Genomic DNA, 25,014 nt, shown 5'->3' on the forward strand with positions numbered 1-25,014 from the left:
CCCAAAGAGCGCTGAAGAAAACATTCATTACACAATTGAGAAGGCAGCGAAACAATAAGAAGCGAGCGAGTGACGCATACAAGCATATTCATAAGTGCAGCTAAGGTGGAAACAAAGCACGGTGTAAACAGTTTAAATTAAGTTTGGCAAGATTGCTTTTCTACTGTACAACTATACGTTGCATTCTCAACAGTAAGCTTGCAAGACTTGGTCATATTACAACCGGAGTGCTGAACTGACAACATGGTATACAAAGAGAACTGTAACAATTGTAATAAACGAACAATAAAACAGCAGAGAACCCGTGGATTAAATAAAAAGGCTGCTTCCTTGGCGAAGCAAGGAAAAAGGATGGCCTTATATGGCGTTCGTTTATAAAAAAGCGGAGAAGCTGTGTAAAGACTGCTTCACAAAAAAACAGCAGAGCGCCTTATGTGAGCAGGCAGTCAGCTAAAGAAGGGAATCAATAAATAACTATAATCGTAATAAACGAACAAAAAATAGCGGAGAATCCGCGGATTACATAAAGGAAATGGGTACCTGAACAGAAAAGTGACTCTCAAATACGTACACAATAACTATAACAATCGTAATAAACGAACAATAAAACAATACAGAACCGCTAAGCAAGGAGAAAGGACGGCCTTATATGGCGTTCGTTTATAAAACAGCGGACAGGCTGTGTAAAGGCAGCTTCACAAAAAAACAGATCCTTAACAAATTGTTATTGGTATATTTTCCCTCAATTTAAAAAGGTTTTCTTTTCTTCTTAATTAAAATTTAAAAGCAATACTTCACCGCTGCGAACCCCTCTAGCGCTGACGTCCGAGGTTCGATTCCCGTAAGGGAGTGCAGTGAGTGTGTACGCCTGATGAGCCAAGAATTAGGGTGAAACACGTGTCGCGTACTCTTTGCATTATTTGACAGTAAACTATTTTCAACCATTCTATGATCTGCTTCTCACAACTGAAGGCACCGTGGCTGATGTTAGCTGACTTGCTGGCCAACCATAAGCGTTACCTGGTAGGTAACCACCCATACAATCAGATTGTGACACAGACTTCGAATGCCGTGAATGTAATTACCTCGATCTACATGCTGTCAAATAAATGAACCACACGCCGTGGCGCAACGTTAGGGGCATCGCCTCTGGCGCTGACGTCCGAGGTTCGATTCCCGAGAGGGAGTGCAGTGGAGTGTGTACACCTGATGAGCTCAGAATGAGGGCGAAACACGTGTCGTGTACTCTTTGCATTTATTTGACAGTAAACTATTTCAACCATTCTATGATCTGCTCCTCACAAACTGAGGGCACCGTGGCGGATGTTAGCAGATTGCTGGCCAACCACAAGCGTTACCTGGTAGATAACCACCCATACAATCAGATTGTGACACAGACTTCGAATGCCGTGAATGTAATTACCCCGATCTAGATGCTGTCAAATAAACGAACCACACACCGTGGCGCAACGTTAAGGGGCATCTCCTCTGGCGCGGACGTCCGAGGTTCGATTCCCGAGAGGGAGTGCAGTGGAGTGTGTACACCTGATGAGCCCAGAATGAGGGCGAAACACGTGTCGTGTACTCTTTGCATTTATTTGAGAGTAAACTATTTCAACCATATATATATATACATATATATATACATATATATATATATATATATATATATATATATATATATATATATATACATATATATATACACACATATATATATATATATACACATATATATATATATATATATACATATATATATATATATATATATATATATATATATATATATACATATATATATATACATATACATATATATATACATATATATATATATATATATACATATATATATACATATACATATATATATATACATATATATATACATATACATATATATATACATATATATATATATATATACATATATATATACATATATATATATATATACATATATATATATATATATATATATATTATATATATATATACTAATTAATAAAAGGCAAAGGCCTCACTGACTCACTGACTGACTGACTGACTCATCACTAATTCTGCAACTTCCCGTGTAGGTGGAAGGCTGAAATTTGGCAGGCTGATTCCTTACAGCTTACTTACAAAAGTTAGGCAGGTTTCATTTCGAAATTCAACGCGTAATGGTCATAACTGGAACCTCTTTTTTCACAATATACTGTAATGGACGGCAGCTCGATGGCCATGGGAGGAGGAGTTGAGTGTCACGTCATCACGCCTCCCACGTAATCACGTGAAAAAGACTGTGAACGCAGTAGGGAGAAATGAAGGAGGAGCCGCAAACAGCGAAGAACAAAAAATTCATTAAACAATTGAGAAGGGAGCGAAACAATAAGAAGCGAGCGAGTAAAGCATACAAGCATCTTCATAAGGGAAACAAAGCACGGTGTAAAACGTAAGTTTAAATTAAGTTTATAGAAACGCTCCCGCTGCGGATTGCAATAACATATTCGCGAGATAAAAGAACGCAGTAGGGAGAAATGAAGGATGAGCCGCAAACAGCGAAGAACAAAAAATTCATTAAACAATTGAGAAGGGAGCGAAACAATAAGAAACGAGCGAGTGAAGCATACAAGCATCTTCACAAGGGAAAAAAAGCACGGTGTAAAAACGTAAGTTTAAATTAAGTTTATAGAAACGCTCCCGCTGCGGATTGCAATAACATATTCGCGAGATAAAAGTTTAATGAGAAGACACGAGGTATAAACGAACCACACGCCGTAGCGCAACGTTAGGGGCTTCACCTCTGGCGCTGACGTTTGAGATTCGATTCCCGAGAGCAGAATTAGGGAGAAACACGTGTCGCATACTCCTTGCATTATTTGAAAGTAAACTATTAAAACCATTCTATGATCTGCTGCTCGCAACTGAAAGACGGCACATGGCGGATGTTAGCCGACTTGCTGACCGCAACGTTAGGGGCTTCAACTCTGGCACCGCAAACAGCGAAGAACAAAAAATTCATTAAACAATTGAGAAGGGAGCGAAACAATAAGAAGCGAGCGAGTGAACCATACAAGCATCTTCATAAGGGAAACAAAGCACGGTGTAAAACGTAAGTTTAAATTAAGTTTATAGAAACGCTCCCACTGCGGATTGCAATAACATATTCGCGAGATAAAACAACGCAGTAGGGAGAAATGAAGGAAGAGCCGCAAACCGCGAAGAACAAAAAATAACAGAAAGAGGGCACGTGGCGACTTGCTGACAAACCACAAGCGTGACCTGGCAGGTAACCACCCATACAATCAGATTGTGATTCAGAAAACGAATGCCATGAATGTAATTACCACGATCTACATACTGTCAAATAAACGAAACACACGCCATAGCGCGACAGCTGTGAAAAGGGAGCTTCACAAAAAAACAGATCCTTAACAAATTGTTGTTGGTATATTTTCGATCCGTTTAAAAAGGTTTTCTTTTCTTCTTAATAAAAAATTAAAAGCAGTACTTCGCCGCAACGAAGCACGAGAATTTGGCTATATATATCTGCTTCTCGCAATTAAAAGAGGGCACGTCGATCTACATACAAGGCGAAAGTCTTGCAACATTCAAAGATGATGGTTTGGGATAAGTACACCATGGAACATAAAAGAGCTTATGAAGCCTTGAACCGAAAAAAGCAAGATCTCAGAGATCATAAAAAAAAAAAAGGAGGTAATGTTGTTTTACTCACTGTAGATTTTAGTCAAACATTACCAGTTATTCCACGAGGGAGACCAGCAGATGAACTCAACGCGTGTTTAAAATCCATGCTTCTCCCACGGTCAGTTATATGACGCATGTTCTCGGGTAGGTACACCAAAAAATGTATACATTTAAGCATGTAATGGGCAAAGAAAAAATGAGGTATACCCGAAGGCACTGCAGTAGTACTCAATGTAACTTTACTTCTTAAATGTTAATGTTTTACTGTTTAATAATTTATACGCTTCTTATATGTTGTTCAAATTCTTTTATCAAAATACCAGTGACAGCGCAATGCACGATAACATGGAGTGAATACACCATACGCATCCGCCCACGGCCGCCCTGGTGTGCGCAGATAGGAGTTGATTCTACAATAAAATAAAATAAAGATAAAAAGAGTAATACAATCATCACCCATAAAGCGGATAGCAGACGTGACGTACTATATGTGTACCACATTTCAAGTCAATACGTGAAACGGTTTGCAAGCTACAGGTGATTTAAAATCCTGGACAGACAAACAAATAGCCACGGTAGCAAATTATAGAAGAAGATTTTACTGTTTAATAATTTATATTTATATGAAATGTGCTTCTTATATATTACTTCATATTCTCATATGATAATGATGTTAATGTTGTTTATATTGATTTCTATGTTACTGTAAGTGCATGTATGTGTGTATATGTATGAATGTAAGTTTTTCCTTGCCTACACTTGGTATTCGCTGAAATTCTTCTATTTTCCCCCATGCTTTTGCCATTATCTTTTCACAGAAGGCAGAGCTTAAGGGCTATTTATATTGATTTGCATATTCAAAGAGGCATAATTCTGGGAGGAGTTGGGGTGGGGCATCAGGCGCATGCACATGAGTTACTTTTCACGCTAATCGGGATTTATGTAGCGAAAGAATGTGGAAGTTGGCATTCGCACAGATTTATGCATCTGGATTTTTTTGTGCGTACGCACATTTCTGCTTTTGTCTGTATGCCATGTTATAGTGTGAGTTCTACGCACGGCATTATACATGAGGCCCCAGGATTTTAAACACACAAGGTAAAGTCAGAGTTACTTGGCCACAGTAACAGAAGACATGTCTGGTGAAAACCTAAGATACCAACTGTAAAGCATGGTGGAAGAAATGTTATGGTTTGAGGCTGCTTTGCTGCATCAGGGCCTAGAAAGCTGACCATCAAAGAATTCAGTATAAATTCCTAATTGTACCAGTGAGTGCTTTAGAATATTGTGAGAGCATCTGTTAGAAGATCAAAGCACAACCAAAAATGGAAATGAAATATAACAATGACCATTAACATAAATAAAAAATAATTCCACCAAGGAATGACTAAAAAGGAAGAAATGGGGGGTTCTGGAATGACCAAATCAAAGCCCAGATCTGAACCCTATCAAGATGCTAGGGGGCGCATTTGAAATAGCTCAAATGTTGCACAACTAAAAGAATTCTGCATGGTGGACTGCAAAAAATATTCTTCTAGTCAATGTCAGAGACTGGTAGACAGTTACCAGAAACAGCTACTTATGCCTGTTTCTGCCAAAGGTGGCAATACCAGCTATTATACCCAATGTATGCATACTTTTTTTTTACAAATGGAATTGATATATCTGTTATTTTTTCCTTGAATAAATAATTGCAAAGTCAAATTTCCTTTTTGTTTCATTACATCACATTTATCGAAAAAACTATTTAAATAAAGATGAAATTGCATTATGTCCACATTTTCAAAAGGAACATTGCACTAGTAACTTTAGCAAGCTATTATTCCTGACTATTCAAAGAGATATAACAGAGATTAAGTGCATTTAACATTAATAATTTTTGACAGCCCCATATTACAATAATGTTATGGATCCCAGCATCTGCTATATGACACTATAGGATACATAGGGAGAGGGAATGTGAAGCTGATGAAGCTCAGCCAGACACTTATTTTCTTCTGGAATATTCTGGTAATAGCTGATACAATGATGTTGATTGATTTTGCCGTTTGAGAGTCTACACATGTAAAACAAATTTAAAACTCATTACCATATTTTTGCCTACACGTTCTCTATCCATTGTATCATCTAGTATTTTCCCTTAGCCATAAAAATTCTGTTTTCTTTTTTTCAGTTTTTGTCATCTGTTTAATCTAATATATGCCTCATTCATAATAGAGTACCTGTAGGTGTTATTATAGCCAAGTACAGAAATAGCTTTTGAGAGAGATGAATGGGGCTAATTATTTGGCGCAATGCATAAGTTTGGGTTTGACCCTAGGATTACTGTAGAAATAATATAATCTGTGACTATTTAGCTTTAAGGGGTTTAAGAAAAGGATGTATTCTTTTGCATTTTCATTTTACTACTGTTACTGAACCACATGCATTCTGACTATGTATATAGGTGTCATATTTACAGAAAATGTCAACCTAAACTTTAATAGCTTCCAGGATGGTGTCAAGCAGACTCTTTCCAAATGACCTAGGATATACCCCTCATTGATAGCAGGGTAATAATGCAGCTGAGAAAGATAATGTTCCTACACATATTTCAATGTACTTTATAAAGTTAAGATGTTTTTTAAAAATATAAACTTATTAATAACCATGAATTTTTGTTTTATGTTATTGGGTGAGTAGGTGTATTTACCGTTGGGGAATCAATAAAATGTTACCTAGTTATGTTATTTAGAAAATGAAATAAGTACTTCTGAGGAAATAACTGCTCCAGATATCTAAAATGGACACACCTCTCGACAGCTATCAAACTGGGCAGCAAATGTAGGAATAATTGAATTCTATCAGAAATTTCACACCATTCAAGCCCTAAGTACAAAAGTTACTGTAGAAATGTAGTCTGGTAAGTCTTGCTCTCTTCAGTGGCTGCTGTGTGCACTGCTATTAATAAACTGAGCAAATCTCTTTGAAAATATACAGCAAAACCTTGTGCCATCTTGAATTTAGATAGATAGATAGATAGATAGATAGATAGATAGATAGATAGATAGATAGATAGATAGATAGATAGATAGATAGATAGATAGATAGATAGATAGATAGATAGATAGATAGATAGATACTTTATTAATACCAAGGGGAAATTCACATACTCCAGAAGCAGCATAATGATACAAAAAAACAACATTACATTAAAGAGTAATAAAAATGTAGGTAAAAACAGACAATAACTTTGAATAATGTTAACGTTTACCCCCCCGGGTGGAATTGAAGAGTCGCATAGTTTGGGGGAGGAATCATAAATCATAATTTGCATGCACTTCTTTGATATTTTGTGTTGACTGATGCAACTTAAGCCACACTATAAATACTTCACTACAGAATGAGAAATTAGGAAAGGCCTACCTTTGATAAATCAATAAGTCATCTTCAGAAGGATGTTCTGCAGGATTTAATCCATATACTTCCTTTACATGTAGTTGGGGCAAGTCCTGAAAAAATGTAAAAATAAAAATATTATGTAAAGTTTGCTTTTTACAATTTTTGATTTACTACAGAATAGAATATAAAAAATAACTTGCAAAACACATTGAAAACCATTCAAAAATGCATATTTTGTAGAAAAAGAACATGTACAAAAACAAAACACCTAAACATAAAAAAGTCAAACATTCTCAGACAAAAAAAGATACGATTACTCTTTACATACAGTAAGATAAACTTTTTTCCATGTATCATTTTCATAGATTGACCTAAATGAACAGGCACTATATATTTTTAATAAAACAGCAGATTAATTACTTTGGAAAATACACATTCAATTACACCAGATTAAAGAGGTGTGTTGCACCAAAACAAAGTCACCAAGACTCTAAAAGATTGTGTTGATTGCCTATATTTTCCAGCAAACAGGAATATCATTATTTTGATAAATAAGTACTGAAAAATACTAAAATGACTGCATGACATGTCTAACTAATAATGATAACAGCATTTAAAACTTAACTTAAAATGCATGGTATGCTACTCATTTTTCCTTCTCTGCCATTACTTCTTTGTTAGGGGTCTGCTGCCTTGATGAAGCTCCTCCATCTTTGCCTCTTCTGTAAATTATTCTCTTTCAAATCACTCCTCACACAGTTCTCTCATCTGAGCCTATCTTCCCCTTAACTCTTTCCTTGTGATAGGTCTTCTCCAGATTCTCTCAGTCATCTCTCACTAGTTTATCCTTACCAAATGCCCATGCCATCTTTAATTTTTTTCACTTATCTTTACCTCTCCTGTCCTTCTCTTAACCTCTTTATGGCTTAATCTGTTCCTCAAAAAGACTCTCCAAAACCCACCTCAGCATTCTCATCTTGTTTATCTTACTCTGTATGTCTCTGCACCGTACACCAACATAACTATCTTTACATGGATCATCATCCATTTAACACACACCATCTGAGTTAGCTCTCATCATTCTTCCATACTAGATGTATTTTCACACCAATTTCCACTTTACAGCCATATATGTAAGTTTCTCTGCCCCCACATGTCTAAACTTGCTCTATGTTATAGTAACAGTCTCCCCTCTCTCCCTCTGTCCCTAATCAAGAACTATAATCTTCCAGAATTTACTTTTAGTCTTCCCTCTTCCAAGACATCCCCTGCCACTCAATCACCATTTTCTGTAATTCTTCCTCTGACTCTGCCATAATTACAAAGTCATCAACATGTAACAATCCCCAGAATTCACCACCATGATATTCGGACTAACCACATCCACAACAGGATCACAGAGGAAAATGCTAACAGGCCAAAAGAGAAAAACCTGATAGAGACCTATCTGCATATTGAACATTTCAGTGTCTCCATATTCTATTCTTACCATTAATTCTCTCATCATTATTACCATTATTATTACCATAATAATCTTAAAAAGCGTTTCCAGAGTTTTCTTTTTCCTTAGACACACTATAACATCCTTTGCGAATCTATTATAGGCCCCTTCACTTTTTGCAGCCTTGTACTAAAATCATTTCAATTCATTTTTCCTCAACACCAAGTAACACTTAATAACCCAGAATGACAAAGCAAAAACAGGCTTTTAGAAATGTTGGTAATTCATAAAAAATAAAACATTACACTGATACAAGTATTCAGATCATTTACTCAGTACATAGGTGAAGCCCTTTGGCTGCAATTACAGCCTACATCTTGAATATGATTCAACAAGCACTGCATACCTTAATTTGGTGATATTCTGTTATTCTTTACTGCTGTTCCTTCAAATTATGTCAGGGTGGATTGGGCCTGTCAGTGAACAGCTATTTTTTGGGTTCATGCTGAGCAACTCTTACAAGTTGTCCCTAAGACACTCCTGTGTTGTTCTTGCTCTCTGCTTAGGGTCATTATCCTGTTGGAAGGTGAACCTTCAGCACAGTCTGAGGTCCAGAGTGCTATAAAGCAGGTCTTCATTAAGATTATCTCTGACTTTACTCCATTCAGCTTTCTTTCAACCCTGCCTGTCCCTGTCACTGAAAAACAATTCCACAGCATAGTGTTGCCACCACCATGCTTCACTGTTGTAATGGTGTTACACAGGTAATGAGTGGTGTCTGATTTACTCCAGACATGATGCTAATCTTGGTTTCATCAAACCGGAGAATCTTGCTTCTCAAGTCCTTTAGGTGCCTTTTTGCAAACTCCAAGCAAGCTTCTAAGGACAGGCTTCTGTATGGCCACTCTGTCATAAAGCCCACATCTGTGGAGTGTTGAAGTGATGGTTATACTTCTGGAAGTTTCTCCCATCTCCACAAAGGTTCTGCGGAGTTCTGCCGAAATGACTATCAGGTTCTTGGTCAACTCTTTAATCATGGCCCTTCTCCTATGTTTGCTCAGTTTGGATGGGTGGCAAAGTCTGTGAAGATTTGGATTGTTCCAAACATTTTCCAGTAAAGAATTATGAATGCAACTAAACTCTTTAAAACCTTTAATTCTGCATAAAATTTTGTAGTCTTCCCCATATCTGTGTCTTGACACAATTTTGTTACTAACCTCTACTGGCAATTTCATCAACACATGCTCTGGTGCGCATTGTCAACTGCGGGACCTTCTATAGATGGGTGTGTGCCTTTTCTAATCATGCCCAATCAATTAAAAATACCAAAGATGTAGAAACATCTCAATGATGATCAATGGAATGGGGTGGGGTGGACCTGAGCCAAATTTTAAGTGTTATAGCAATGGGTCTGAATACTTGTGTCATGTATTTCAGCTTATTTTCATAATCCTGTTTTCACTTTGTCATTCTGGGGTTTTGAGCGTGGCTTGATATGGGGGAAAATTAATTTAAATTATTTTACTTCAAGGCTGCAGCATACCAAAATGTGAAAAAGTAAAGGGGTCTGAAAACTTTCTGAATCCACTGTAGCTGTTCATTTCCCTTTAACCATTTTCCCTGCTATTGCCACAGAGTAAATATGGAATCAACCGTTCCTTAACCTTTAAAAATCCATAATGTCAATCATTTATTTTCACTAAATTAGTTGTTTCTCAACCACCACCGCATCTGTGGGTTGCGAGTTGCAATTATATATATTGGTAGTGGGTCTTAGCAGATGCTTCAACAATCGTGCTCGATTCTCCCCCCTTCCAACTTTGACGAACATGTTCGTTTCACCAGGAGGGGCAACTGCATCCCTCCGTCAGTGAGTCGCTAAGGCACATGAGAAAAAGTGGATTGCAACACCAAATAGACTGATAAACACTGCACTAAATCTAACACATTACTAACACTTTCATCACGTTTTCCATTAACGTAACCCCACAACAGTTTTCACATTCCCTTTCATTTCCTCTGTTGTTAAACAAAGGGGTTAGAACACTCTTTCATCAGTCTTCTAGGATCTTTCCCTAGCATAAGTAACTTCTTTTAATTTCCTGTTGCTTATGGTTACATCAAAGAAGGGATAGGAGTGTGTCCGGTGATATGACGCTGCAGCTCTGAAGCAGTTCCGGGCGAGGCTGGAGGGACTTCCAAATTCGGCAGATCCCCCAGGCCCCAACGAGACCTAACAAGGCTTTCCCACAGGGTTAACATACCTGGTATGCCTTGTGGGCACCCATGCGGGGATCCAAGCCTGTGCTCACTGCTACCTAGCATCCTGGGGGAGACAAAGCCCTGTGTAAACTCTCTCCCAATGTCCTTCCAACCCGAGGGCAGGTAAGGACAGCGACCACCCCTCACAATGTTAACAAATCGTTGCTTAAGAAACTAAACTAATTTAGTAACCTCATTTATCTGGAATTCAAGACGTCCAGGAATTCAAAAGGCAACTCTACAAAGACCTAAAGCAGAAGGTGGCATGGCACAACCTAACTTCAATTTAATTACTGGGTGATGAATACACAAGCTATAAAGACCTGGAAATTGACACAAATGAATGAATTTACACAGGCCTGTCCTGCAATGGAAATAAAATCTTGCTGTACATCTTCATATACCATGCTTTGTGTCCCAGTAAACACTAATTTTCATCAATATACCAATAATCCAACTGTCCACCAGTCACTCAGAATGAGGAAGCAATGCAGGATGCACATCAAAGCAGATAAGCTTTGATCTTTTGCTCCTCCACAAGATAATCACCTTTTCAAACCTCTCAAACCTACACATTATTTAAACTCTGGAAAATGTAAGGGATTAAACACTCTGAGAACTGTATATAGATAAAATTTTTGAATCTTGTGAACACCTATGCTACAAATGTAACTTCCCAGCAACACAATTTTTTGACTACTTTCAAATTAGAAATTTTGTTAAAATAAACCTACCCAAATTTTCCACACCTCCTAACCATTTACATTCCAGAAGAAATACTAATCAGTATTGAAGACTCAAACATCCATCCATCCATCCATTATCCAACCCGCTGAATCCGAACACAGGGTCACGGGGGTCTGCTGGAGCCAATCCCAGCCAACACAGGGCACAAGGCAGGAACCAATCCTGGGCAGGGTGCCAACCCACCGCAGGACACACACAAACACACCCACACACCAAGCACACACTAGGGCCAATTCAGAATCGCCAATCCACCTAACCTGCATGTCTTTGGACTGTGGGAGGAAACCGGAGCGCCCGGAGGAAACCCACGCAGACACGGGGAGAACATGCAAACTCCAAGACTCAAACAGCATCTCTATAATATATAAAAGTATCTCAGAGAAACTTATTTTTAAAGATCCTACGGTATGATGAGAAAAGGATTTTTCAATTATTATCTGTGAGTGGAATGCAGCCATACACAGAATACACTTTAGCTCTTTATACACAGAATACACTCTACCTCTTTCTAGCTCTTAAGCATTCAATAATTTAAATTAAAATCTTTTATCTCATTTAAAATTGTTCAAAATATATCCAGGGCAAGATCCAAACTGCGAGCATTACAATCTATCTCTAGCCTCACTGGGCCACATGTTTTGGAAGTGCATCAAATGGACATCATTTTGGGCAAAAATCTTTGAACGCTTGTCAAACAGCCTTGGTATCATAATCACTCCTAATCCATTAACAGCTGTGTTTGGTGTACTTCCATGTGGGCTCAAGGCAGAGAAGAACAAATTGATTGTAATAGCCTATACCAAAAAATTAACACATACAGGCATCATGTTTAATAAATATTTATTCCCTCTACATCTTTTACCTTTACCTCTGATATGTTCCCAGACATGTCAACTGTACCTGTCTAAAGTTTCATGTTGATAACACAAAGAAATAAAATAGTTACAGCATATGGCACCATGGGTACCCTTTCCCTATCCAAAACCTCTCCACAAACTTGTACAAATGGGTACCCTGAAAGCATTTTTCACCTAAGAAAGGAACGCACAAAATAAAGATTTATTATTCCAAAATCAAAGGAAGGACAGTCAATTTTTCACTAGCACCTAACGTAACTTTCCAAATGTGATTAATTTTGATACAAAACACAAATTGTAAAATTCTTTTACTTAGAAACTGCTGCTAAACTAGGAAAAAACTAGACGCACACATACATATAAACACAAAACAGTTTTATGTAAAAAAATGTAAATGACTTTGTGTTAACAATTTCATGAAATACTGATAAACGGAGATGAAGAGTTATGCATTGTAATTTACATAAACATTATATATAATATATACATGTTATGCATTATGAAATGAATATTATGAGTACATAATGGTACCATTGTCAATATAACTTTACATATAATAATTTCAAGTAACAACGATCAACACCAATCAATACGAAAGTTTTGTAAGTTGACTTACTCAGGAAACTTATCTGAACTGCTATCTGTATTGGACTCAAAATCAGCCAGGTCTTTATTGCTGTCTTTGGAGATAGCCTCCAAAAACTCATTCAAAGTGTGTTTTGGTCGACTTTAAGCCATTTTTGCCAGAAAATACAAAATAACGATGCTCAGTTATGCTGTTAAATGCTCTACTACTCTGTGTGTTGATGCGCCATGAGTCTTTGAAAGACTCATATATTTCATTACAACACACTGCCATCTGTGTCTTATGTTCATATATAGACATCTACATATTGTTGGGGACGTCACAGTTGCTGCAATCCCACTGTATAAGGTTTGTGAGTGTGTGATCTATTGAGTCCGAGCTAATGAACCGGAATTGGGAGGTGGGATGTGCCAAAAGTGGCGTTGTGTCTCCTTTTATTTGGAGGATATCTATTAATTGTTGCATCATACAATAATATGCTTGGACTTATTTTGATCAGAAGAGTCTGCTGTAGGCACTAATGTGTCACTTGCAGATGTGCTGTTGGTAATATGCGAAAGCACATGAAAAATCAGAAGAGTTTTGAAATACTGTTTCTGGTTTTCAGCCTGAAGTTCACATTTGCTCGATTGGTGGGGAGGGTTCATCACACTGGTTAAAATCTATTGGTCTGAACCTTTTGATTGATGCATAACACTTGGGTATTCCTTATACAGAATAATGAATATGCTTTTTTCAAATATTTTGTGACAATTTATTAAACACTCCACATGTGACTTCATATCAGATTAAAAACTCAACTGTAAATACTGTAACAATTTGATTACTAAGAGTGTGAACTCGACACCCGTCACTTGCAAACAAGGTATTGTTTGTGTCGTGGTGTGTCATAGTTCACATGCATGATATAGTGAAAGATTTTTTTAAACAAGTACTCGGTCCGGTAAAGGGGCACTCAGGGTGTCTACCTGAAAGAATACAAACCTATTTTTTTAAGTAAGTGGGTAACTGATGAAATGGGAAAAAATCAAATTCTCACTTAAAAGATCTGTTTTAAAATATGGCAAGATCTAACTAAAAAAATTCAGAATAAGCATTCATAGGGAGGGGAAAAATGACATCTTTGCCCATGCTCTTAGTCCTCTTTCTCTTGAGTAGGGGTTGAATTCTATTCTGTTTTGTTAGGTTTTATCTCTTTTGTTGTTCCTGTTTTCTTTTTTAATTTTCTGTTTTTTTTTCTAGTTTGACTATGAAATCATTCATTGTACAAGTTTCACTTGCTTATATGCAATGATATTTTCTTCAAATAAAATAAAAAAAAACCAAATACATTTTTTTAATTTCTTTATAAATTAAGAGAAGCAATTTGGTACTTTTTAATTAAAAAGGTAGGATTTGAAGCAGAACCTAATATTCTCAAACATGCTTAATCAAATTCAGGGGCACATGGGGTCAGAGTCTATCATGGCACCATCACGCACTAGGCCAGAAACATCCTAAGAGTGGAATGTAGTTCACTACACTGTGAACAGAAACAAGCTGTCTGACTTAATTACCTAAATGTTAAAAGAGAATAATAGCAGAAGTCACCTCAGCACAATGAGCATAAACATGGCTGTAAGTTATGTCATTGAATAATTAATTATCTGAAGGAACTGAATAAATGTTAATTACGTATAGCAATTTGAAATCAAAGCTTCATCTATCTCTTGGTGAAGGAAGAAAGAAATTAATGAAAGAACATAAGGAAAAAAAGGCAATCTATTGTCAGTGCAAGATTCTGCATCATTAATGTAATATACAGTAGATGTATTGTTTGTTAGCCAAATATTTATGTTTTATCATTATATATATCTTAATAAAGTCTAACGTGAACATACATAATTTTAGCATCTTAAAAGTATTTTGATAGAATTCATATTATGATTAAAGACAAGACTGCTTTGAATTAAGATATTACATGTATGATTTATACCCAAAGTGAAATAAGTTCTGAGGTGTATTGCACATCACTCAGCTTATCCAGCAGTGTAATTTTAACTGTGGACTGTACAGCAACAAAGTTCAATACTAAAGAAAAAAAATAAACAGTCATAGTTTCAACCAAATACTTCTATTATTTGTCTCAAAATAATAAAAAAAAATATCTCCAGCTGTTAAAAATATTTGAACTTCTGGCTATAAATGTTTTACACTTTAGAAAAAGTAAATTCTACTTTATGGAGAATCCTTCTATTCTCATAACTGCTCTCATATTTAATTAATATGTAATAAATAATTCTACATGTCTGCACAGGTTCATAAACAATAAAACAATGAACCATCAATAAAGTAATAACAGAATAAACATTAAGGCAACAAAGCGTATCTTAAAAAACACGTACCTAGAAATAAAACAGAAGAAAAATTAACTACAGAAACTAAGCATTAAGACAAAAAAAAGAAAGGTTTTGAGTTCAGTTTTAAAGGAAAATGGGGAAGAGAAATCTGAAATGCATTGTGGTAATGGATTCCAAAGTTTGGGAACCATGGCACTGAATGACCTGCCTCACCACATAGATAGTTTGGTCTGTCAAACAACTAGCATCCAGGGGACCAGAGTACATGTAAAGGGTTGTAAGGGTGAATATGCTCAACCAGGGTTTCGACTCTGCAAAAGTTCAAATATGGCAAGCAGAAGTTTGCATTGTATACAAAAAGAAACTGATGTTTTTAGTTTTACAAAGTATAAAATACCAAGTGTTTGTGGGGAATTTGTGGTTATTTGAGGGATTGAGAGGACAGGTGAAGTAGACTTCAGGTACTGAAAATTCAGAAATGCTAATACAGCAGTAATACCGTCCAGTACCGGTGTATTGCATAACCATAATGTGCTCTGTACACTTTAAGTAAGAATGCTGAACAGACTGTAGTCTTTTGAATGTTTTAGCTGAGAGACCAGTAAACTGGGAATTACAACGATCAAGTCAGTTTAAAATTAAAGCATGAACCAATATAGTAAAGGTGAGCAGAGCTGCAGAGATGGAATTATGCAGTTTTACTAAGTGAGCTTATGTGAGCCTAAAAAAGTAATGAGTCTAGTAAAACACCAAAATTACAAAAAGTCTGTAAAAAATTAACAATCACACTATCGATATTAATACAAAGGTTTTGCATCTTGGAACCTATGGATTTTGAGGCAAATAAAAACCCCACAGTTTTACCTGAATTTAATCTGAGAAAATTTAATTACTTGCTTAAATTATAAATATATTTTGTTAGAGAGTGGGGTAGAAAATTAGTAGTAATCTCTATGTAAAAATTCATGTGGATGTCATCAGCATAACAATGAAAACCAAAACCATTGTGAAAGATGATATGGCCAAGGGGTATAACAAATATTAAAAAAAGAAGGGGCCCAAGAACTTCTCTGGGGCATGCACTGAGTAACATGGTTAAGGGAGGATTTGTGTTTTCTAAGTGAAATGATGTACTGTCTTTCGGTGCCAGTGTCAACAATGGCAATTAAAGAGAGATGAGGAGAATTTTCATTACTTACAAAATCAAGTAGGAGGAGGTGTTGAGTGCACCAGTATCAACAGACAGAAGGAAGTCATTTACAACTACAGGAAAAGCAATTTGTTAACTGTGAAGTGCGCAGAAACCAGACTGAGAATACTAAAAAAAAATATGTTGAAAAGAAAAGTTTAAAGCCATGTGCCAAGCTTCCTTTCCAGCAACTTTGCAAGGAAGACAAGGTTTGAAAAAGGCCTGTGGTTGTCAAGAATGGATGAATCAAGACTAGGTTTTTTAAATGTAGGAGTAACAGCTGCAGTTTTGAAGGCAAGTTGAGGCTAATGATTTATTAATTAATTAGGAGGGAGACTGGATTGGTCATATTTTAGATAGATAGATAGATAGATAGATAGATAGATAGATAGATAGATAGATAGATAGATAGATAGATAGATAGATAGATAGATAGATAGATAGATAGATAGATAGATAGATAGATAGATAGATAGATAGATAGATAGATAGATAGATAGATAGATAGATAGATAAGCACTCAATCAACTCAGCACAATATCATTTGGCAGACTGATTAACAAGACTGTAGACATACAATACCCTACGCCAGTGCTATTTAACTAATTCTGAGAATTTTTGACTGGCTGACTGACATAAATACCTAAGGGTAAACCTCCCCACAAAAGAAAAACTAAATACGGTTGAGCTGGTCTCGTCCGTTACGGGAGATGGACGTCTGAAGCGGTGTTATTTTTTCTCTTATTTCTTATTATCCCGAGGTATCCTATACTTACCCAAACCAAGGAGGTTCTATTACAGTATATGTAAGCATATATAAACATGAGCGGCAAAAAAGGCGCTTAGAAAGAAACAGAAAAGAAATCTAAAACTACATCCAAGCCTAGACAGGCATGAAGTCCAAGTCCAAGCTCAAGGTACGGCCTTTCAGAGACTGACATGGAACAGACAGGTGAAAGCACAGACTTCCCAGGACCCCACTCCGCTGCATCATCTCCAGTCGAGAGCGAAAATGGGAGCAAATGTGCAAGTGATGCAGGTCACGATAGCTCATCGATTCCAGAAGATCACTTGAAACTGGAAATGGCCTTGCAGTCTATGCTTTCATCTATTCCTTGCGAGCCAGGAGCATCAGCTGTAATAAATAGGGCTTTCCGCTTCACCTGTGGACCATGAAAGCCGAAAATTATCTGAACCGAACTGAAGGTAATGATTGCTACAATGGCCACGGCCATAAATGAGCTCAACTAAGATATTAAGAAAGATATAAAGAAAGAAATAAATGGTATGCTCAAGACAAACAAGAAGCTGCTGCTGGAGCTGCGACAGGATAATAAAGACTTGGAGAAACATGTATATAATCGCTTTGAGGCAGCCTTCAAAGGAATGCTGGAAAAAATTGAGGAACACATTCAGGAAAATGCGTCTAAGTTTGAGAATAAACTGAGAGCACTTGTCAATCAGCTGGAAGACTTTAAGCAGACATTCATGACTTGAATTGAAACAGCCGAACATCTGGCATCCACAGCTGATGGAAAAGCAACAGCTGCAAATTCCGAATGCAAAAAACTTGGAGATGGATGCAGAAGGAATAAAATTAGAATCAAAGGTCTACCTGAGAATCGTGAAAGTCCAAAGTCATTGAAATTCGTTGCTGAACTATTCTCAAAAATAACTGGAGAGGATAACTTTAAATCAGACACTGAGATAGCAGCAGCTTACCGCATATGGGGATAAAATACCTCTAAACCTAGGACTCTTGTTGTGCGCTTCGAGAAATTAATGTAAGTCACTTCTTGGGCAGAAACAAGAGATTATATTTGAAAATAACCACATTCGTATCTTCCCTGATTTCTCACCCTCAACAGCTGCTAAGCATGCCGCTTTTTACAACATTAAACAGCGCTTACGGAAAGCCGAGATCGGATACTGCCTCTTGTACCCTGCCAAACTGAAAGTGGACATTCAAGGCAAGCATTACGTCTATACCTCTACGAAGGAAGCAGAAAAAGAACTAAGAAAACTGAGCCCGACAATTTTCTGAAATTCGATGGTGAGTCGCACCCTGTCATGGCATGGCAAAGAAGTTCTTACCAGCTGTCTGAGCCGCTTGCAATGATACTAGTACCGTAATTATACATTCTTTTCCCTTCTCGGCCACTTTCTATTTATGTTTTAACTACAATTATACGCATATACTGTATGTATGTATGTGTGGAAAAAATTAAATTAGTAACTAAGTTTTTTTTTTTTTTTTAAAGGAGACTGTTTAAAATCATACCCTTGGTTTATTGTTATTGTTATTATTATATTAGGGTTTACTATGTTTATCCAGGGCCACTTTTTAACACCATTTCCTGGGTTTACTATCTTACTATTTCAAGACTGTTAAAGATTATATTTTATGCTTATAGTATTTGGACTATATTGGCAACAGATATCTCAATTTTAATCCTCATATGCCACTGCTGGGGGGCTTGTTTGTTTTGGACGTACTCTGTCTCTAGGTATGTTAGAGGACTGGGACTTTGTGAAGTGTGGTCCAGCCTCAAGTGTGGAGGCAAAATGGGGGGTAGGGGGACTAGGGGAGCAGAGAAAGAGATATAAGAATCCGTATAATGATAAGTGCCAACATAACAATAGGCTTCATGGCAATAACTCCTGGGAAAATTCGAAATTTAGGTCAAAGCTGTCTCACTTTCAGTTAAGACTACAAAATGACATCAGAAAAACTAAAATACCCCAAAATCTCAAAAATACTAGTGACTAATTTGACTCAAATTTGATGACGTTATAGAAAAAAGAAAAATAGTTGTCGAAAATTTTTTTATTCCTCGATATTTATTAATATTATGCTAGCATACATGCTCTATGCTGAGAACAGGCTTTATACAAACAAAGCACAGTGCAAAAGCAATTAACAGGTCATAATTTTTTTTATTCCTCGATATTTATTAATATTATGCTAGCATACATGCTCTATGCTGAGAACAGGCTTTATGCAAACAAAGCACAGTGCAAAAGCAATTAACAGGTCATGTGAACATCTCCACTAACAAATATGGTGGATGAATGACTGAGGAAGGTGCAGTGTCCTGGACAGGAAAAAACACACATGATTACGTTTGGAGTGTACAGTGAGGTGTGAAATGTAAGTTCAGTGAGGCTCAAGGGAGACATAAAGCTCAAAGGTTAGCAAGCTCACTATATAACTCGAGACGCTGGTGCCAGGCGCTGTGTGACTGTGAATGTAGCTGTTGCTATGCTAGAAGCAAAAAGGAAGTGAGAGAGAAGTAAAGTGGTGTACTCGGATTCAACACCAGCCAGGTGTGCCAGTTTAATCTTAACAGGTTTCCCATGAGCTATTCCACTGTAATATTCATTCACATCTATAAGCTTTGAAAGGGGACCCCACCACCAACCTCTAAAATAGTTTGCATTTACTTGTGCATCTGCTTTCTTTAAATCTCTGCTTATCAAAATTCCTTATATATACATGCATATCAGCAGACTTTAATGGGGGATCACATAGAACTTATTAAAAACATTGGAAAAAAATAGTTGAGCGAATGGCATAAAAATGAAAATTTTAAACATATAATAATGATAATAAATATTTACTCACATTTCATATTATTCCTACTGATTACCCATTTCAAATGAAAATAATACACTTTGCTGTAAAATTGTGTTTTGCAATGACCATCAACAACTAGGAAAAGCAGGAATTGATTTAATGCTGGACTTTACTCATGGGCAATTGTATACAGTAATCCCTCCTCCATCGCGGGGGTTGCGTTCCAGAGCCACCCGCGAAATAAGAAAATCCGCGAAGTAGAAACCATATATTTATATGGTTATTTTTATATTGTCATGCTTGGGTCACAGATTTGCGCAGAAACACAGGAGGTTGTAGAGAGATAGGAACGTTATTCAAACATTGCAAACAAACATTTGTCTCTTTTTCAAAAGTTTAAACTGTGCTCCATGACAAGACAGAGATGACAGTTCAGTCTCACAATTAAAAGAATGCAAACATATCTTCCTCTTCAAAGGAGCAAATAAATCAATAGGGCTGTTTGCTTTTAAGTATGCGAAGCACCGCGGCACAAAGCTGTTGAAGGCGGCAGCTCACACCCACTCCGTCAGGAGCAGAGAGAGACAGATAAAAAAATCAATACGTGCCCTTTGAGCTTTTAAGTATGCGAAGCACCGTGCAGCATACTTAAAAGCTGCACACAGAAGGTAGCAACGTGAAGATAATCTTTCAACATTTTTAGACGAGCGTCCGTATCGTCTAGGTGTGCGAACAGCCCCCCTGCTCACACCCCCTACGTCAGGATCACAGATAGTCAGCGCAAGAGAGAGAGAAAGAAAAGTAAGCTGGGTAGCTACTCAGCCATCTGCCAATAGCGTCCCTTGTATGAAATCAACTGGGCAAACCAACTGAGGAAGCATGTACCAGAAATTAAAAGACCCATTGTCCTCAGAAACCCGTGAAGCAGCGAAAAATCCGCGATATATAATTAAATATGCTTACATATAAAATCCGCGATGGAGTGAAGCCGCGAAGGGCGAAGCGCGATATAGCGAGGGATTACTGTATAGCATATTCAAGAATAAGCAGCTCCAGTGACCTAATAATATTATTATATATATTTACATTTACTTATTTGGCTGACACCTTTATCCAAGGCAACTAACAACATATATGATACAATTGGTTACATATCTTTCACACAGTGTCAGTAGCGGGATTTGAATCCACATCATTAGGGTTGGAAGTCCACAGCCTTAACCACTACTCCACACAGCCTATTATTTGGCAACTTACAATATCTGAGTTACAACTGGTTACATTTCTTCTGTGTTTTTACATTTGGAGTACAGGCAGGTGAAGTGAATTGCTCATGGTTATAGAGTGTCAGCACCCGGATTTGAACCCACAACTTCAGTTTCTGAAGTCCTAAGTCCAAAGTCTTAATCACCACACCACACAGCCTGCCAATAATATTAGCCCTTAGAAAATAAATACATATATACATAAAAATATTGTATACAGAAAAGTTTTTTGTTAGTTACATAGTATTTCTGATACATCCGATTAACTGATGGCACTACAACTAAAGCCCATTGTCTTACAAAAAATCAACACAACTAAAATAGCTTAAGATTAATGTGGAAAAAAGAAGCCTGAAATTTACTTTATCAATATGTGGTACTTCAATCACCATTGCTAATTTATTTTAAAATGCTATTAGAATTTTGCTAATAAGTTCTGGTAAAATATGTTTATACATCCCCCAAAATGAGATCAATTTCAATGGAGTGCATTTCTGCATCTTTAAGATAAAATGTTTTTGGTTTACCATTTGTTAATTACAGTTTAGCATTTTATTATGTTTACTCACATATCTGTCTCTGTCAATAAAAAAAATAAAACACAGTTTTTACATCATTTGCAATATGAGAAAAAAGAAATTACACATCTATTGAAACAAGAAAAAAAACAAGAAACAAATTACAGCCTATGGCATAATGGTAATATCTGTCATAGCCTGATCAATTACTTTTCCTTCCACTTTCTAAAGAAATAACTTCATCTTGTGCTAACACAGAAGTTAAATGTGCATGAATTTGTTGCTATGGAAATCAACAGACTGTTGGAGCCAACTATTAATACAATTTGCTTACCAAATATATTGTGTTCAAGCTCAATATAATGTTAGTTTTAACAAAATGACTTTGTTTTTCATTTTCTAAAAACACTCAAATGAGAACATTTAAAGTACAAATGCATTTGGGGCCTGCAGCACTCTTTAACAGCTTTGTTTTTAATTGTATTCATTAAATACTGAAATACTTTTTTTAAGCCTCAATTATTATCTTGACAATACTTTCATTAATTATATGTACATTTTGGCTACTTATAGGTACATTTCGGCTACCACAAAGTAACCAGGTATTGACAGGGTTTTTTTTGTGTAACCTTCAGTTATTATATTGATATTTGTTTTGTTTTTTTTTATATCATACCCTTGGCTTATTATATTGGGACAGTTTAAGATCATATCATAGGTTAATTGTATTTGGACTGTACCTTCACAAGGTATCTCAGTTTTAACCTTCTCTATACTGCTGCTGGGGGGTTTGTTTTGTTCTGGACATGCTCTGTTTCTTGGCATGTCAGAGGACCAGGATTTTGCAAAGTGTGGTTTGCCTAACTAGCAGAGGCAAAATGGGGGTGGGGTTGGGAGGCTGAGAGAAAGAAAGCAATGCTATTTCTTTTTTACTCCTTCCACCTCAATAACCGTAAGTGCCAACACAACAAAAGGCTCCATAGCCATAACACCTGGCAATAATATGAAATCTATGTCAAAGATATCATATGTGATAATGTACTGCCTTAACCTAAGACTACAAAATGTCAACAAAAGTTCAGAAACAATGTCTCTATGACCAAATAGTGAACTTTGTGCGCTGGAATGTCAAGGGGTATCAATCATGAATTAAAGAGAAAGAAAGTATTCTCTCACTTAACAGGTCTAAATGCTGTTTAGTACTTTTACAGGAGATTCACTTATTAAGCAGGGACCTGTTTCAGTTGCAAAGACAGTGGACTGGCCAAATTTTTCACTCCAGTTATACAAAGAAAACTAGGGCTGTGGGAATCTTAATACACCGAACTATTCCACTTGTAGTGTCAGATGTAATATCTGATTATGAAGGGTGATATGTCATTACGATGGGCAATTTATCTAGTACTAAAGTGATTTTGATTAATATCTATGTACCTAATGTGGATGATAAAATATTTAACCCCCTGTCAATATCTTGGGGTAAATATCACGAGTAAATTAAAAACTCTTTTTCAACAAAATTTTGCTGTCTGCATTGAAAAAATGAAGATGTGAATAGATGGTCTACCTTCCATTTTACATTAGCAGGGAGAATCAACATTGTTAGGATGAATGTCCTTCTCAGGCTTCTTTTCCAATTTCAAAGCATCCCTATATACATTAACAAATCACTTTTAAGAAATTTAATTCAATCATAACCTCATTTATTTGGAATTCGCATCCAAAGGGTGACTCTGCAACGACCTAAAGCAGAAGGGGGCTGGTCTGCAATAGAAATAAAATCTTGTAGTACTTGTTTATATTCCCTGCTCTGTGCCCCAGTAAATACAAATGATCTTCAATACACCAATAATCCAATTGCCCTTTATTTTCTAAGGCTACGGAACCAATGTAGGAAGCAAGTTAAGACAGAGAAGCTTTTATCTGTTGCACCCCTACATGACAACCACCCTTTTCCACCCTCTTAAGTACAATATTTAATGTTTGGAAAATGTCCGGGATTGAAACACTCAAGAGACTTGTACATAGATAATGTCTTTGCATCCTATGAACAATTATGCTTCAAATTTAACTTCTCATCTATACAGCTCTTCCACTACTTTTAAGCTAGAAACTTTGCTAAACACAACCTGTCCAATTTTCCTCACCTCTCACCTAGTTCTATTGCAGAAGAAGACTCAGATTGCACCTCTACAACTTATAAAAACATTTTAAAGTCCCTTCCTTTCAAAGACCCCAGGGTACACTGGAGATAGGATCTGTCACTAAATATTTCAGAATAGGAGTGGAATGGCAGCAATATGTTCCATATGCACATGCTCCATATGTGCAAAGCATTCAATCATTCAACATTAAATCTTTAATCGAGCACATTTATCTCTTTTAAAATTGTCCAAAATGTTTCCAGGGCAAGATTCAACCTGTGAAAGTTGCAATCTAGCTCCAGCCTCACTGGGTCACATGTTCTGGGCATGCACCAAATTAACAACATTTTGGACAAAAATCTTTGAAAGCCTGTTAAACAGCCTTGGTTTCACAATCACTTAAAACACATTAACAACTGTGTTTGGTGTACTCCAAGATGGGTTTAAAGTGGAGAAGGACAAATAACCTGTAATTGCCTTTATCTCACTACTAGCATGTAGACTTATCTTGCTCAGCTGGAAGAATCCCTCCCCACCACTTTCAAGTCAGTGAGTAACTGATGTTTTATACTATTTGAAATTGGAAAAAAATCAAATTCTCACTCAGAGGATCTATTCAAACTATTTTAAAATATGGCAGGATCTAATCAATAACATGGCAGGATCTAATCAATAACATTTTAGAGTAGGCTTCCATTTTAAGAAAAAGGATAATCTTCCTTTCTTGCTGCTTTTAAAGATTAGCTTTGGTTGTTAGCTCTCCTCTCTTTCTCTTAGGTGGGGGTTGAATTTTACTTTTTTATGATTGTATAGAATATTATCTGCTTCTAATTAAAATCAATAAAAGTATATATAAATACTGCACTTGTATGACATTATTATACAGTATTACAAAATCTAATTTTAATGACAAAATATTAGAAGACAAAAATACAGTTCAGCTAAACAGAAAGTCCTTCATAAGTACAAGGATAGAGAAGTGAAAATTACATTTTTGCTGTTAAAATAATTTGGA

The 25,014-nt window shown here is 36.5% G+C and overlaps 1 protein-coding gene across 1 annotated transcript in view; it reads right to left on the bottom strand.

The window, feature by feature from the left end:
- Positions 1-25,014, bottom strand: part of fig4a (FIG4 phosphoinositide 5-phosphatase a) — a 280,104-nt gene that overhangs the window by 54,357 nt on the left and 200,733 nt on the right. The window contains exon 22 of the mRNA XM_028791311.2: positions 7,099-7,184. Within this exon, the coding sequence (XP_028647144.2) occupies positions 7,099-7,184 (86 nt within the window). The remainder of the gene's footprint in view (positions 1-7,098; positions 7,185-25,014) is intronic.

The sequence above is a fragment of the Erpetoichthys calabaricus genome, chromosome 3 (assembly GCF_900747795.2).
Source record: "Erpetoichthys calabaricus chromosome 3, fErpCal1.3, whole genome shotgun sequence".
Taxonomy (NCBI): Eukaryota; Metazoa; Chordata; class Cladistia; order Polypteriformes; family Polypteridae; genus Erpetoichthys; species Erpetoichthys calabaricus.